The 13,804-nt window shown below is 43.8% G+C and overlaps 2 protein-coding genes and 1 non-coding gene across 5 annotated transcripts; 1 reads left to right on the forward strand and 2 right to left on the reverse strand.

Annotated features, from left to right (window-relative positions):
- Positions 1–3,915: 3,915 nt before the first annotated feature.
- Positions 3,916–9,495, reverse strand: LOC117567865 (dynactin subunit 1). Of its 3 annotated transcripts, none has more exons than XM_034248128.2 (4): positions 9,364–9,495; positions 9,148–9,210; positions 7,616–9,009; positions 3,916–6,704 (listed from the first exon to the last, which is right to left on the reverse strand). In XM_034248128.2, exons 3-4 carry the CDS (start codon positions 8,936–8,938, stop codon positions 4,269–4,271), a joined length of 3,759 nt encoding a protein of 1,252 aa, XP_034104019.1. In that variant the 5' UTR covers positions 8,939–9,009; positions 9,148–9,210; positions 9,364–9,495; the 3' UTR covers positions 3,916–4,268. The 3 variants fall into 3 exon arrangements, with proteins under 3 accessions (XP_034104019.1, XP_051859865.1, XP_051859866.1); XM_052003905.1 differs by having other exon boundaries at positions 9,336–9,495; XM_052003906.1 differs by lacking the exons at positions 7,616–9,009; positions 9,148–9,210; positions 9,364–9,495 and adding an exon at positions 6,835–6,942.
- A 178-nt stretch (positions 9,496–9,673) lies between these two features.
- Positions 9,674–12,920, forward strand: LOC117570230 (G patch domain-containing protein 1 homolog). The gene is made up of 3 exons (XM_034251732.2): positions 9,674–9,930; positions 9,984–11,393; positions 11,457–12,920. The coding sequence occupies exons 1-3, from the start codon at positions 9,873–9,875 to the stop codon at positions 12,896–12,898; spliced, it is 2,910 nt and encodes a 969-aa protein (XP_034107623.1). The 5' UTR covers positions 9,674–9,872; the 3' UTR covers positions 12,899–12,920.
- Positions 12,921–13,460: 540 nt separating this feature from the next.
- Trnaq-uug (transfer RNA glutamine (anticodon UUG)) lies at positions 13,461–13,532 on the reverse strand. Its single transcript has one exon. It is a non-coding gene; the product is annotated as a tRNA-Gln (tRNA).
- Between the last annotated feature and the right edge of the window lie 272 nt (positions 13,533–13,804).

Here is a 13,804-nt window from a genome sequence, read left to right on the forward strand (position 1 = left end):
GTAACTTGGCAACAACAACTAAACAAACCGTCGAAGAGAGCGCACTTTTAAGAGAGTGCTCAACAGGGTTGTCGAGTGCCAGTAAAGTGCAGCTGGATTGTGCTGCGGAAAGATAACCCTGCTATTCAAGGCTTCTGATATGTTAGTGTATCTTATAAAGTAGGTTGTGTGCTAATAGATAATAATGCGATATGAATGCAATGGCTTTTTCGTATTTATAGAGAATAGCTGGGTATTTATAAGGGGTGAGTAATACCCAACAACTTAATTAAAAAGATAAAGTTGATGAAAATTTCGAAAGGTATTTTAGAATGATTAGGAAAGTGATTGATATTTGAACATCAAAATGTATTTCATTTTTTATTTAAAATTTAGGAGACAAAGCGACAACGAATGAGTGTTTTTATATTCATATATACATAGATAAAGCTCGATAAGGTTGTAAAAATATATAGAGATTATTTAAAGTTTAATGAGATATTGATGGATCTAACTATTAGATAAGTTTACTATTTACTATATTAAGAATCTAGGTTGTAAACATATTGTCTAATGATATAAGAAAATCTTTTAAAGTACGATTTAATAGTAATCCGTAATATACAAAATTTAAAGTATCGTTTGAATAGTTTTTTATGTAAAGGGTATTCAAATAAACTTATTTATTTAATGTTAAATCTTTCATTAATTATATATTTAATTCATATTAAATGATTATGTATTTACTCCCCCATATAATTCCCATACTTTTGTGGTATTCCACTTGCTGCAGTTATATATATGAACATCGCGAGCAACCTGACAACCCTGGTAAGCGCAGCTCAACTTCAAAGCCAACCAGTTCGAAGCGCGCTCTCTTAAGCACCAGCTGTTGTATATTGTGCTCTCATCGTGCTTTGAGCGCTCTCTCGCTCTCTGTTAACCCTTTTGTGGTTGGCTTACGAAAGCGTTCAAGTGAACTACAATGCAACTGAGCGCGAAGCAAGGGCAGGGGTTAGGGATGGGGGTAGTCGGATGCGCTCTGGACCTCCAAAAGCCATGTGAGCCGACAGATGACGCCAGGCCAGCAACAACAACAATGAGTCCACATATAAGAGTGTTAATAACAATGGAGCTCAGACATAGACATAGCGTCTAGTGCGTGCTACTAAACAAATCTCAAGAAGTGCCGCACACCAGACCAAAACAACATGCACAATGAGCACTTCAAGTGGCCAAAGTGAAGATGCCTCAAGCTCGAATCTAGCGCTTGCCCCATTGTTCTGACAGCTTCGAACCCGGAGACGGAACCAAACCAAACCAAACCAAACCGAAGCACACCACGAGACTTGACTCTGAATCGCAGCCATCTCCACAAGCCATTAGCTTGATGGTAGCATATGTCTTGCGTGGCCTTTTGTTTATGCTTTGGGGGCGTCCCCTGCTGATGTCCGATGTCTGTTGGCTACTGTTTGGTCATTTACCAAATCGAGCTTCTTAGCTTCGAGCTGCGAGCTTCGAACTTAACCAGGCGTAACTAACAGAACCCCAAAGAATGCAATAAGCATAAAACTTGCGCGCTTCCGCTTCTTGATGCTGACTGAGAGATCATGGCTTAACATTTGTAGGGTATCCGGAGTTGGAGTTCTGAGTGATCATCAGTCAGTTGTAACGTCGTTGCATGTTCTTGAGCTGCCTCCTAAGCTTGTTGCTGCTATTGCACTCTCGCTCTTCTTGTGGTCAGTTTATAAGACTGAGGTCTCGGCCCAAACTGGTTTCGGTTTTGATTTTGCTCTGCTGCGTATCGTACAATTGTTTTTAATTATTTCTTTAATACCCTTTACAGTCTGATTGCTTAAGGTATGCCAGACTAGCAATCGGTGTGCGTTAGATATGTTGCAAACCATAAAGAGTATGATGTTGATATATTCAAAAACTGAAGCGTATTCTTCATTGAACAATTTGATATTGAACTGAAGATAATTAATTTTGAACATAGAATGTTAAATTTCATTTTAAAACCATCCTTATTTTGTGTAAGTCAGTTGTTCTGTTTTGGAAGTACGAAGATATGATGCAAGTTTGAAAATATTAAATATAATATAAGAGCCATTAGTTATCCAGTGTATTTTAACCTATAAATCTAGAAAAGTATAATATATAGTAGAGAACACTCTGATATAAATAAGTTAGTACCTTAAATTTAAAATGAAATAAATCTTGTAAGTTTATTTATTTATGGTTACGATCCCAAAGAATATAATAATTAACAACGAACAACAAAAAAAAGTATCTTTTCCAAGTTTTATAACTAAAGGGTATGTTTCGAGCTCATCACATCAAACTGATCGTTCTGACATGTCTTATAATACCACAATTATGTTGTTTTTTTTTATACACTTGGCACTTGGCATGAGTCAACAGCTCCGGGGGCATTACAAGCTTTGCTTTATGAGCCAACTTTTTGTTTTGATTGTTGTTTCTTTATATTTTCGTTGTTGTTGCCGTTGCGTTTTTTGGTCTTTTTCGCAATGTAAGCCAATGACAAGAGAACTTGGGTCAGTTAGTGTGTTGTTTGGTTATTGGATATGTGTGTCAGTGACAGTTAAGGATCTCATCAGCAACTCAGTCTATTCTTGACGGACGTCGCAAGCAGAGCGAATCGCATGCAGATGCAGATACATTACAATTTCAAAACATACATTAGAACTTACCAGACTGCCTATGAAAAACTGTTACAAAACAGACCACGGAAAACCCCAAAATAAAAAAAAAAAACAAAAATACAAAAACTCGAAATATACCGTAAAAAGGTCAGAGTTGGGCGTGAGAATTGACAGCGAACAAAAAAGGCGAGCCCGCAGCACAGCGAACCCAACCGAACCGAGCCGACACACATTAAAGCCGCTCTATAAACACAACAAATGAGGAGAAGTTCCCCCCTTCCATCCCCCTCCATGGAACCAAATGAATGGTCAACTCACAGCGGATCACTTAGGTTAGGATCGTAATGACGTTGTGGATCCGCTTTGGCTTCCGGCAAGCGGGGCGCGCAATTAAAGAAAAATCGTCGGGAACATGAAGAAGAACCAGCGAATCAGGGACTCCAAAAAGGGGGCTAGAATAAGGTCAGACTGAAGGCTCAGCTGGGCAGTCAAAAGGGCAATGAAAGAGATTGAAAACTGTTAGCAATTTGCATTTGCATTTGCTAAAGCGAAGCGGGCGAGAGCAAAGTAAAGGGCGGGCAGAGGGAGGGGACTGCTACTACACAGTTTTGTGACCATCATGGTTTATGGTCGGCTAGTGTAATAGTTTCTATGTGTCTATTGCAGCTGTTGTTGTTCGTGTTGTTGCTGTAACCTGGCGGCATTGGGCCTTGCTTTTGTTGTTGCTGCTTTCGCGTGTTGAGCAAGCAGTCGCAGTGTGAGTGAGAGCGACAATGTAAGAGAGCAAAAGCGTGCGCTCTCTCACGCTTATTGGAACTTAAGAGCGACAAGTGGATGGCAAGTGGAACGTAAACAGCTGTTCGGCAAACGAACGTTACTATTTGAAATTTGCTGAAAATAAAATTCAACTATTTGCTTTTAAATAAAATAGCGTATAGTTATTTGTTAAACAACATCTGGAAAATATACTCGTTTATTCAGTGTATATTGGTATATTGTATATAACTGTATATATTCCTCATATGCAAATTGAATTTGTGTTTAGTTACAAATAGTAGATTGTGTCTTTTTATTCACATAGTTTCTCGCCTTCATGGATACATAATACATTTCTTGTTAATTTATATAGTAGCTATAAAAAGGGTTTTTGGGTTCTGGGTTCGCTTGAGTTGATTTCAGTGGAGATACACAGTTGCATAAGTTACACATATAGCATTATTATTATGATACAAACATAAATTAAATAAGATTTACAATAAAAGAAGTGCGATCATCACTTAATCCCATAGCCCAATGAAAAAGCGGAGGAGAACCTGATTCCAGTAGAAACGATTGCTCTTCCTCGAGCGCATCCAAAAGTCATAGACCTCAATGAGCAGAAGCACGCTGGTGACCACACAAGGCAGATACTATTAGGAAGGAGGGGATCATTGTTAGTTAGTGTAGGTTGTTAGTGGGGGGACAAGCCAAAGAAGCTACTAGCGTGTGTTGCTCTGTGTGTGGGCTGAAGATGGGGATTTCCCCTTTCGCTAAAACCTTTGTGCTAGCCAGAAAACGAAGCATTATAAAAGTGACCTAGCCTAGCTACGTAATGATTGCCCCAATTGCCCCGTCGCTGACCGCTTAAATCTGCAGCACACGCTTTACATCGACGGTGGGAAAAGCGGCGAATTGTCCACTCGCCGCACGATGTGGCTTCCGTTGTAGATACTCCGACAGAATATCTGAAGCGAGACGTGATGCTTGCGTACTGATCTCCGACTTTTGGGGCAACGGTTGATGGCGACGCTGCATGGCGATCGTGTTGATATTGGCGGTGCCACCGTTGCCGCCCTTGGCCTGCACTTGGAGCAGCGACAACACCCAGGCATGCTTCATCTTCGTCAGCTGTGACTCTAGCGCATTGATGCGTTGATCCTGCGGCTGAGGCACATGGATGGGCTCAAACTGTTGCAACTTGGCGCGCATATCCTGCGCCTGCAAACGCAAACGCTCATTGCGCTCCTGGTTGAAGGCGCACTTCAGCAGCTGCATCTCTTCGGCCACCAGCGGCGCGGTGCCAGCCGGAGCCGTGTAACTTGCATTGGCGCTACCCGGGCCGCCTAGGCCAGTGCCTGAAAGATTGTGCGCGGAGGAGGAGTGCGAATCAGAGGCTTGACTCTTGCCCACGCTTGTGTTTAGCTTAAGCTTGTCGCGCAGATCACTCTTTTCGCTCTCGAGCGCATCAATGTCGCTCTGCAGATGATCCATGGTCTCCTCGAATTCCTTCTCTTTCTTGAGCAGATTCTGATGCGTCTCCTCGTACTGCAGTTTCCATTTATTAACCGCATGCTCATACTCGGACTGAAGCACGCTCAGCTTCTTCTCGGCGAGATCTTTGCGTATTTGCATTTCGCTCAGTTCGTTCAGCTTCATCTTGGCCGCCAGTTTCAGCTGCTTGATATCCGCCTCACGATTCTCCAGCGTTGCGGCCAGCACATTCTTCTGCTCCAGCTGTTTCTTGATTAGCTGGGCGCGTTGATTGATAGGCGTGTTCTGCGCTTGGACACGTGGTGCTGCACCTGCGGCGGACATAATCTCGTACTCCTTGTCCAGCAGATGCTGGGCAATGTGCTGTAGATCAGAGTTCGCTTGTCCAAGCAGTGCCTTGAAGTTCTGCGTTGGACCACGATCGTCCTGCTCGTAGATGCGCTCACAAGCCGCGGAGAGCAGTGACCAGTATTTGTCCTGGGGGAGCGTATGCTCGGCCGCATTATCGCTCTCCGTGTTGGCCACAATGGCAGCCAGCGCCTGTTTGGTGGCCGCATGCATGGCCGACATAATGCGACTGATTTGTTGGGCCAACGCTCGCATTGCATCCATTTTGTGTGGTGACAGGCCGCACTTGATCACATGCTGATCATTGGGCAGGCGGCGCTTGATCAGTTTCACCTGCTGCTTGATGCTCTCCATGTGCTCGTTGAGGAACTGAATGAGCAGCATCGAATCACTTGTGGCGCCCGCCTCCTCAATGATCACCTTGGCAATCGCCGTATCGTTCAAAATGGACTCACAGGCGGCGCCCAACGAAGCAACACAGTCGCGTATCATTTGTGTTTCGTTCAGCAGCTGCTCGCCCGCCAAGAGCACCGAGTTCATGGCATTGAAGAACGCCACACACTTCTCGATATTGTCCGTGGTGCTGTTCTCATCCAGCTGATTTGATTTCAGCAGTTCGATGATGCCATCGACGATCTTCTCCTGTGCCACCATCTCGGGCAGTGAGCTGCCAGCACGTAACAACGTGTCCGGAGTGCAGCTATTCAGACCGTAGAGTATCTGATGCAGTGCACATTGCAGATTGTGGATGTAGTGCATCAGGCGGCATTTGAACGCATATTGCTGCACCGCATATCCTTGGGTCACGGCCTCACGGGTAACAGCCTCGACGGCGGGGAAGCGTTCACGGGTCTGCGACACAACGATGCCACACTTGAAGACAATGCGCGAGATGAGGAGTATAACAAGTATCGAGTCATGATCTCCACCGCGATTCATGAAGGATTCGGGCATAAAGGCAGTCAACATCTGGACATGTTCGTTGGCCTGACTCAATTCAATCTGTCGCAGCTGCACATCGATGGCGCGAGTGTATGCCTTGGACTCGGCAAACATTTGCTTGTAATCGATGGTCTCGGTTGCCAACTTGAGACTTGGATCCTGCAGTGATTTCTGCTCGTTGCTGGAGCTGCGATCGCGAAGCTCGATCAGCTGCTCGTTGAGTTTTTGCACCAGCTCACGGAACTTGGTGATGGTCTGATCACGATCGTAGATTGTTTCAATGGCAGCATCACGTTCTCGTAGCACTTCCTTTTTGGCACCATTGGCCAGATCGAGTTCCTCGCGCAGATCCAGCTCTAGTTCATGATTGCTCTCCACCAGTTGTTCGTGCACTTCCTCGAGCGCTTCGAGCTGTGCAATTTCCTCCTCGAGCAGCTTGACTTTATCCTCCAATTCCATTTTCTTCTCGGCCAGTTGTTCGACCATTTCTTCGGCGCCCAGTGCAGCATCCACTTGTTCCTTTAGAAAGGCAATAACAAATTCGATTTTTAATACAGTTTCCATCATGAATTGTTGAAATGGGTTAGCGGGGATAAACAAAATATGACTTTATGAATTATGACAAATTGTACAACAAATTTGAATTTACCTCCTGCAAACCAGTTTTATTTTTATTGATTATATTATGTAGGCCGGCAAAGAAATTAAATGAACATTTATTTAGAATTGGGAGCGAAAGAACAGCAAATGTATTGTCTATGTTTTGTTATTATTAACAAAAATGTGACAGGTGTTGAAGCAAAAGCCAAACAAAGCAAAAGTGAACCGGGGAAAGGAAATTTTGCAGGTGTTAAAAGTAAACGAAAGGTAAGAGAGAGAGAGAGAATCAAGCTAGGAGCTGGGAATTTGTGGGGGAGGGCGAAAGCTATCTACTTAAAAAGCAGCTTGTAGCTTCCAGCAAAAATTGTGCTTTAGTTTATACTAAGTAGTGCAGGCCTGTTCCCGAATCAATTTGAAAATTTATAACTTCGATAAGGAACAACTTTTAAAAAAACTTATAAAAGTAGATATATTTTTTAGAGAAGGTTACTAAATATATATCAAATGAAATGTATAATATTAGCAGGTCCTAAATTGTCAAATTCGTTTATTAAAACTACCTAAGTATATAAATGAAGTATGTTACACGAGAAATTTAAAACAAAATGTTTCACCTAAAAATGTAACAAAAATGAACTTAAGAAAATTAATTTAAGCATAATTTGAGTTAACTAATTAGGAAGTTGTAAAAAAGTCATATCACAAAAATCCCACAAATTAATAAACTCAACAAACTGTTATACAATTTGAGATTCTAATAAAATGAATGGTATTTAGCCGGGTGTTTGGGAACATGCCTGCTAGCATTAAAAAACAGTAAAGAAGCTCACCTGCAAGTCGGCGACTGTGGCTTCCAGTTCATCAATCTTGGAGCTAAGCTTTTCCTTGGTGCGCTCTAATTCTGCGACCTCAGAACGCTTCATCTCCAGCTCCTTGGTTAGCTTCTGTATATCGTGTTTGTCGTGCGCCGTTAAATCACGCAAACGCACGAGAGTATCCTTGAGGCGTATGTTTTGCTGCTCCAACTGCTTGAATTCATAGGTGGACATACCACCATCACTGGCCGCTATGCTAGATTCTGTCTTGTTCTGCATCTCGGAGCGCAACAACTCTAGATCCACCTGCAACTCCTCGATGCGCTCTTTGCTCGATTCCAATTCCAACTGCAGCGTGTCTGCCTTCTCCTCGGCCATTTCCTTGTCCAGGGTAATCATTTCGACATTGTCAGAGAGCTCTGCCATTTCCTGGGCATGCTGCTCCTTGGCCTCGATGGCGTCCTTGGCATCCTGCTTGGCACGCTGCAGTTCCTTTTGTAGAGATGCCTGGGCAGCCATTATTTTGGTGCGAAACTCTTGCAGCTGCTCGAACTGAATTTTCATCTTGTCGAACTCTCGCAAACGCTCTTTGTCCTCGTTGCGACGCTGCTTCAATGTCTCAAGCTTCTCGGTGACATCCGCCAGCTGTGTTTGCAGCTCTGCGCTGGTCTTTTGTGCCTCCAGCAAGGCAACCTTGTCCTCCGTCGTGCTAGTAGCCGTAAACGAGGGCGAACGCATGGGCTGCGATGGTGTAAACTGTGGCTTCAATATCTCCAGAAAGCCGGTCTCCACAAACGAAGCACGCTTCGATGCGGTAGCGGATGTTGTGGCGCCTGCGCCGCCGCTGCCACCGCCGCCTTCGGCTGCCAACGATCCCGTGCTGGAGACATCCTTATCCTTGCTGCTCTGAGGCGCAAGAGATTTGCGAGCAGCCAAGCTGCTGCTGGATCCAGTGCGTTCGCTTAATGATGTGGTGAGTTGTGTGCGTGAGCCAAGCAATGACTGGCGACTGGATGAGAGTGAGTTGCGTGATCCGCTAAGCCGTGCCTTTGTGGGTTGCAGCGTGGGCGTAGCATTGCCTGAACCACCACTATCGCCGCCAGCTGGCATTATCACACGCAGCTGCGTGGGCCGCACAAACATGCCGCAGTTCTCGTCGCATTGAAAGTACTGCTGCCCCTTGATGGAACCACTATTCTTGCCCTTCGGCTCGTCCAGCACCACGCCCACCCACTTGCCAACAGCAAAGCTGGTCATGCCAACGTAGGCGATCGTGCCGAACAGCTCCTTGCCGGTCAGTTCGACCCGGGCGCCCACTTTGATATTCTTCTCCGACATGATCTTGTTGTTGTCGATGTTATTGTTGCCACTGTCACTTTGCCAGTTTTGTGCGTGTGTGCGTTATGAAACTGTTCGATAGATGGCGTTGTATGGGTCATGTTTAGATGTATATACATACATATGTGTGTGTATGAAAAGTGCATGCAAAAAAAGTCGCATTTAATACATATTTTATTTTCCAATTTAAGAGCTACTGCATCACTTACGTGTATTTTCTATGCACCTGCCAGAGTCACGTCCAGCTTATTAAAATGGCAAATGCCAGCCAGCTGAAAGTATAATAGGCAAAAAAGAGAAACCAAAAAATGTTGACATCATTAGTCACCAACACACGCATACACAAGTGCCGCAAATGCAACCATTGCCAAATGGTCTAAAACACATGTGGACATACCTGTCTATTGTGTGTTTCGTATACTTACAAATTGCGAGCAATTGTTTGTTGCCGTCTACACAAATCTTCAACAAATTCTCGAGAAATAAATAAAGTTCTAAAACTGAAAAAGTTTCGAGAGCGAAAAACAGCTGTTTGTTTCTTATAAAAAGAGCTTTTTTTTAGTTGTCGAAGTGTGACCATAAGCAAAATTTCAAAAAATACTTTGTAATTATGATGAGTATACCAAATATAAAAATACAACGCGAAATCTACTAATTGTCTACTGTTTTGCTGTTCTACTATAAAAAAAATGGGCAAATTGGTAAATTTCACATTAATAGAGACAACTTTATAGAAAGGAATAAGTATATTATCTCTTAATTTATAATTTAATAGCTCGGCATAAATGAACTGTTGTTGATATCGACCATATCTCAAAAGATCTGGCAGCACTGGCTGCTTGTTTACGTTTAGTATGCCAGCTGAGCGCGTATTGAGAGCATTTTTACGTTCTTGCTGTTTATACCTTTGTCAAATAGCTAAAAATTAATAAAAATGGATGAGGAGGAGCATCTACATCGTTTCGGTACACCATTAGAGCCATTGGAAAAGGGTAAGCATGCTATGCACTATAGGAAAATATATATTTTATTGGTAATCGTTTAGATGAGGTGCCTGCTAAGAAGCCATTGTCCATCGAAGATCAAATTGTGAAAGATGAAAATGGCAAGAGAAGATTTCATGGTGCGTTCACCGGTGGCTTTAGTGCTGGTTTTTGGAACACTGTCGGTTCACTGGAGGGTTGGACACCGCAGAATTTCAAGAGTTCCCGCGGCGAAAAAGCAGCTGCAGTTCAACAGCGACCGGAAGACTTCATGGACAAAGAAGATTTGGGAGAATTCGGCATAGCACCACAAGGCATACGTACACGTGATGAGTTCGCCAAGGACAGCGAGAAGGAGCAGCGCACCGGGCAGCGCAAGCGTAAGCTTATGCAGCCACAGATGGATGGTCCAATTCCCGGTGTCCCTGTTTTGGAGCAACTGTTGCGTCCAGTGCGCGACAAAGTCGCTGTGCGCATCTTGAAGAGCATGGGCTGGAAGCCGGGACAAGGTGTTGGACCGCGACAGACGCGCAAGGAAAAGCGACAGACAACGGCTCGCAATCAAAGGGAACAGTATCTGCTGGAGCACTATGGCAACGAGGGATTACCTAGCAGCAGCAAAGCTGATGATGATGAAGAGCCGGAGGAGGAGGACGATGAGGATATAACCTTTGCCCCCGATGATTATGAGCCCATTTTCTATACGCCCAAAGAGAATCGCTTCGGTATGAGCTACTCAGGCTTGAGTCGTGCCCCGGTGCTCTCCAAGGGTAGCACACCAGCGGCTCCCATGCAGCACATCAATCTGTTTGGTCAGCTAGAGGCGGCGGCCAAGCAGAAACAACTTTCTATACGCGGTCAGGCGTTTGGTGTGGGCGCTTTTGAGGAGGAGGACGATGATATATATGCCCGAGATGATATGACACGCTACGATTTCTCGTTGGCCGACAAACAGCCTAAGAAGAAGAAGGTGGAGTATGTTCAGCAGCGGCATGTTATCGATGGCTTCAGCGAGGATAAAAGCAACAGTACACTATCACAGCCTTATACCATCGACTTGCCACGTGATTTTCAGCCACGCAATTGGTTGCATCGCCGCAGTCGATTTGCACCAATGGATGCGCAAAGGGCTCGCAGGTTGGAGCAGGCGCAAGAACATAAGAAGGCGGGTCTGGGTAGACATGATCTTAATCCCGAGCAGCGTGCTGAGCTGTTGGGCGAAGTGGTGCAGACAACGAAAAAAAATCCTTTCAAAATAGCGACAAGCGTGAGCAATCAACAGGAGCGTAGCAAATCCTTGCTAGAGCTGATCAGCGCTAAGAGTGATAACTTTACCAAGGGAGGACTCATTACAACAACGGGTGAGGAGCAGCTAGCGCCATCGCCATCGCCTGCTGTGGAGCTCAATAAAGAATTGCAGCAAACAAATGCTTCCATCTTGCAGCAGGCGGCATCCAAAACCAAGAACTTGGGTAAGTATGCACAATCGTCATGAAGTAATGCGAAAAATAATCAATTCTTTTTTTATTTTGCAGCGTCAACAACACCTTCAGGCGGCTTCAAGCCCTTCCTCGCGGACGAAGCTAAACAGCAGCGATATGAACAGTTCCTTAGTGCAAAATTGAAAGATGACGCAGAAATTACTCAATTTCTGGCCGATTTACAGCCGGTAACGTTATCGCTGTGGGATCGCGAAATGGAGAAAAAAGAATTTATACAGGCATCGAAAATCTATCGTCCTTTAGCTGGTCTCATGCTTGATAGATTTGTATCGGAGGCTACGGTGCAGGCGGAACAGCAGCAGGAGCAGCTTAAGCCAACGGAGCAAAAGAAAATCGTGATGACGCGCACAAAGAGCATGTGGAAACCCAATGCACTGCTGTGTAAGCGCTATAACATTGCTGAACCCTTTGGAGGAGCATTACCCGATCCCGAAAAGGATCTTAAAGGAAAGCCTAAAATGTCCATTTTTGATTATCTGGAAACCTCAATCAATACCAAGGCAAACTTTCAAACACCCAACATAATACCCAAGCATATAGAGCCGCCTCAGAAGCCGAGTCTACCATCAGAGCAACCCAAGGTTGCGGTCGAACTGCCACTTAAATCTGTAGAACAGTCAGCTAAGCCAGTAGAAATGATCGACAGATCAGAAACTGCATCCGAAACCCCTGCTATCAAGCCTAGTTTTGTGCCAAGAACGCCACTCGAGCTGGCTGTGGATGCGTCACGTGATCAGCCCATTTCGGAAAAGACAGATCTCTTCAGAAGCATATTTGACGACAGCGATGAAGAGACGGATACGAAACCCGCTGCAGTCGAAGAAGAGGCACAACAGACGGCTGCGGAGAAATTGGCTGCTATGCAGGCTGCTCTGGGCATACCAATCACTGCAGCCGTACCCGCGTCCGCGGCAGCTGCCAATGTGCTGCGCAACAACTCACCGCCTCGGGGATTATTTGCAGCGCTCTTTAAGCCCAGCGAAGAGCAGCCATCCAAACCCAAATTTGCACCCATTGAGGGCAACAAATTGAAAATTGCATACAAATCACGCGAGGAGCGACTGAAGAATGACAAGGAACTGGCCATGGCAGAAGTTCCGCCCGAAGAACTCTATGGCCCCAAGTTGCCCAGTCAACTGAAGCAGCCGCCACCAGGTAACAATTCAAAGCACGCGGAGGCCAGTATAGATGCCAAGCTGCAGCAACTGTGGCAGCAACATGCGCCAAGCAAACGCAAGACGGAGCATTGGGTGGAGCGTACAATGAGTAGTAGCGACCATAGCGCTGATAGCGATGAGGATAGCTCGGAAAGTTCCGATTCCAGTAGTTCCAAAGCAAAACGTGCGAAGTTAAAGAAGTCGCACAAGAAATCCAGTGGTAAAAAGTCTAAGAAATCAAAACAAAAAGTTAAGAAAAAGTCGAAGAAGAGCGAAAAATCTAAGCACAAATTGAAGAAGAAGAAAAGCAAGCACTAGCTTTTTTTTATTATACGTAAATGTAATATTAATTTTTGTAAATAGTTCAAATAAATATTATACGAATGTACTTGATTGAAATGTCTAACATTATGTGATAAAAAAGGGGCAAATGTACTCGCAGATAAATAACTTCTTGTCTTAGGTCAGGAACACAAACAGATGCCACAAATTCCCCATTGAGCGAGCAGCTGTGACGTCAGAGACTGCTTGCTCTGCTTTTATCAACAACCGAGCAGTGCATTCCATGGGGAGTTTATTTATAGCTTATCTTTATTTTATGGTAGGTTGGCTGCACTGTAACTGCGCGGCCATTGCTCTTTAGGTATTTGCGATTGACAGAATGTGCAGCGAGCACATCTAGCTATCTCGCTTTAATTTGCAAGCACATTCGCACTGCGAATTTGGCACTGTCAGTTTGTAGAAAAGATCATCACATAATTTTAGGCGTATATATAGTTTTTGATTTAAAAATTGAACAAATATATAAACTGTTAGAAATACAACTTTACTTTAAATTAAAAATGTAAAAAAAATTAATAAGAAAAACTTACAAATTTGAAGGTTCTACCGAGATTTGAACTCGGATCGCTGGATTCAAAGTCCAGAGTGCTAACCATTACACCATAGAACCCTATGGTTTGTTCATGGAATTGGTAACAAACATAGATAGAGCATTTTATGAACAGATTAAAAAACTATTTCTAGCTTATCAGTGAATGTTAAGTTAAATAGCATAATTGAAACATAAATTAGAAGTAAACCAAAAGAATTTGGTGATTATTTCATTGTTTTGCGTTAATTTATTTCGGTTGATTTAATATGACGAGATTATTAAAGTTAATTTTTTATTCTTATTATTATTATTATTACTATTAATATTATTATTATTATTATTATTATTAT

This window comes from Drosophila albomicans, chromosome 3, assembly GCF_009650485.2.
Source record: "Drosophila albomicans strain 15112-1751.03 chromosome 3, ASM965048v2, whole genome shotgun sequence".
In the NCBI taxonomy this organism is placed as follows: domain Eukaryota; kingdom Metazoa; phylum Arthropoda; class Insecta; order Diptera; family Drosophilidae; genus Drosophila; species Drosophila albomicans.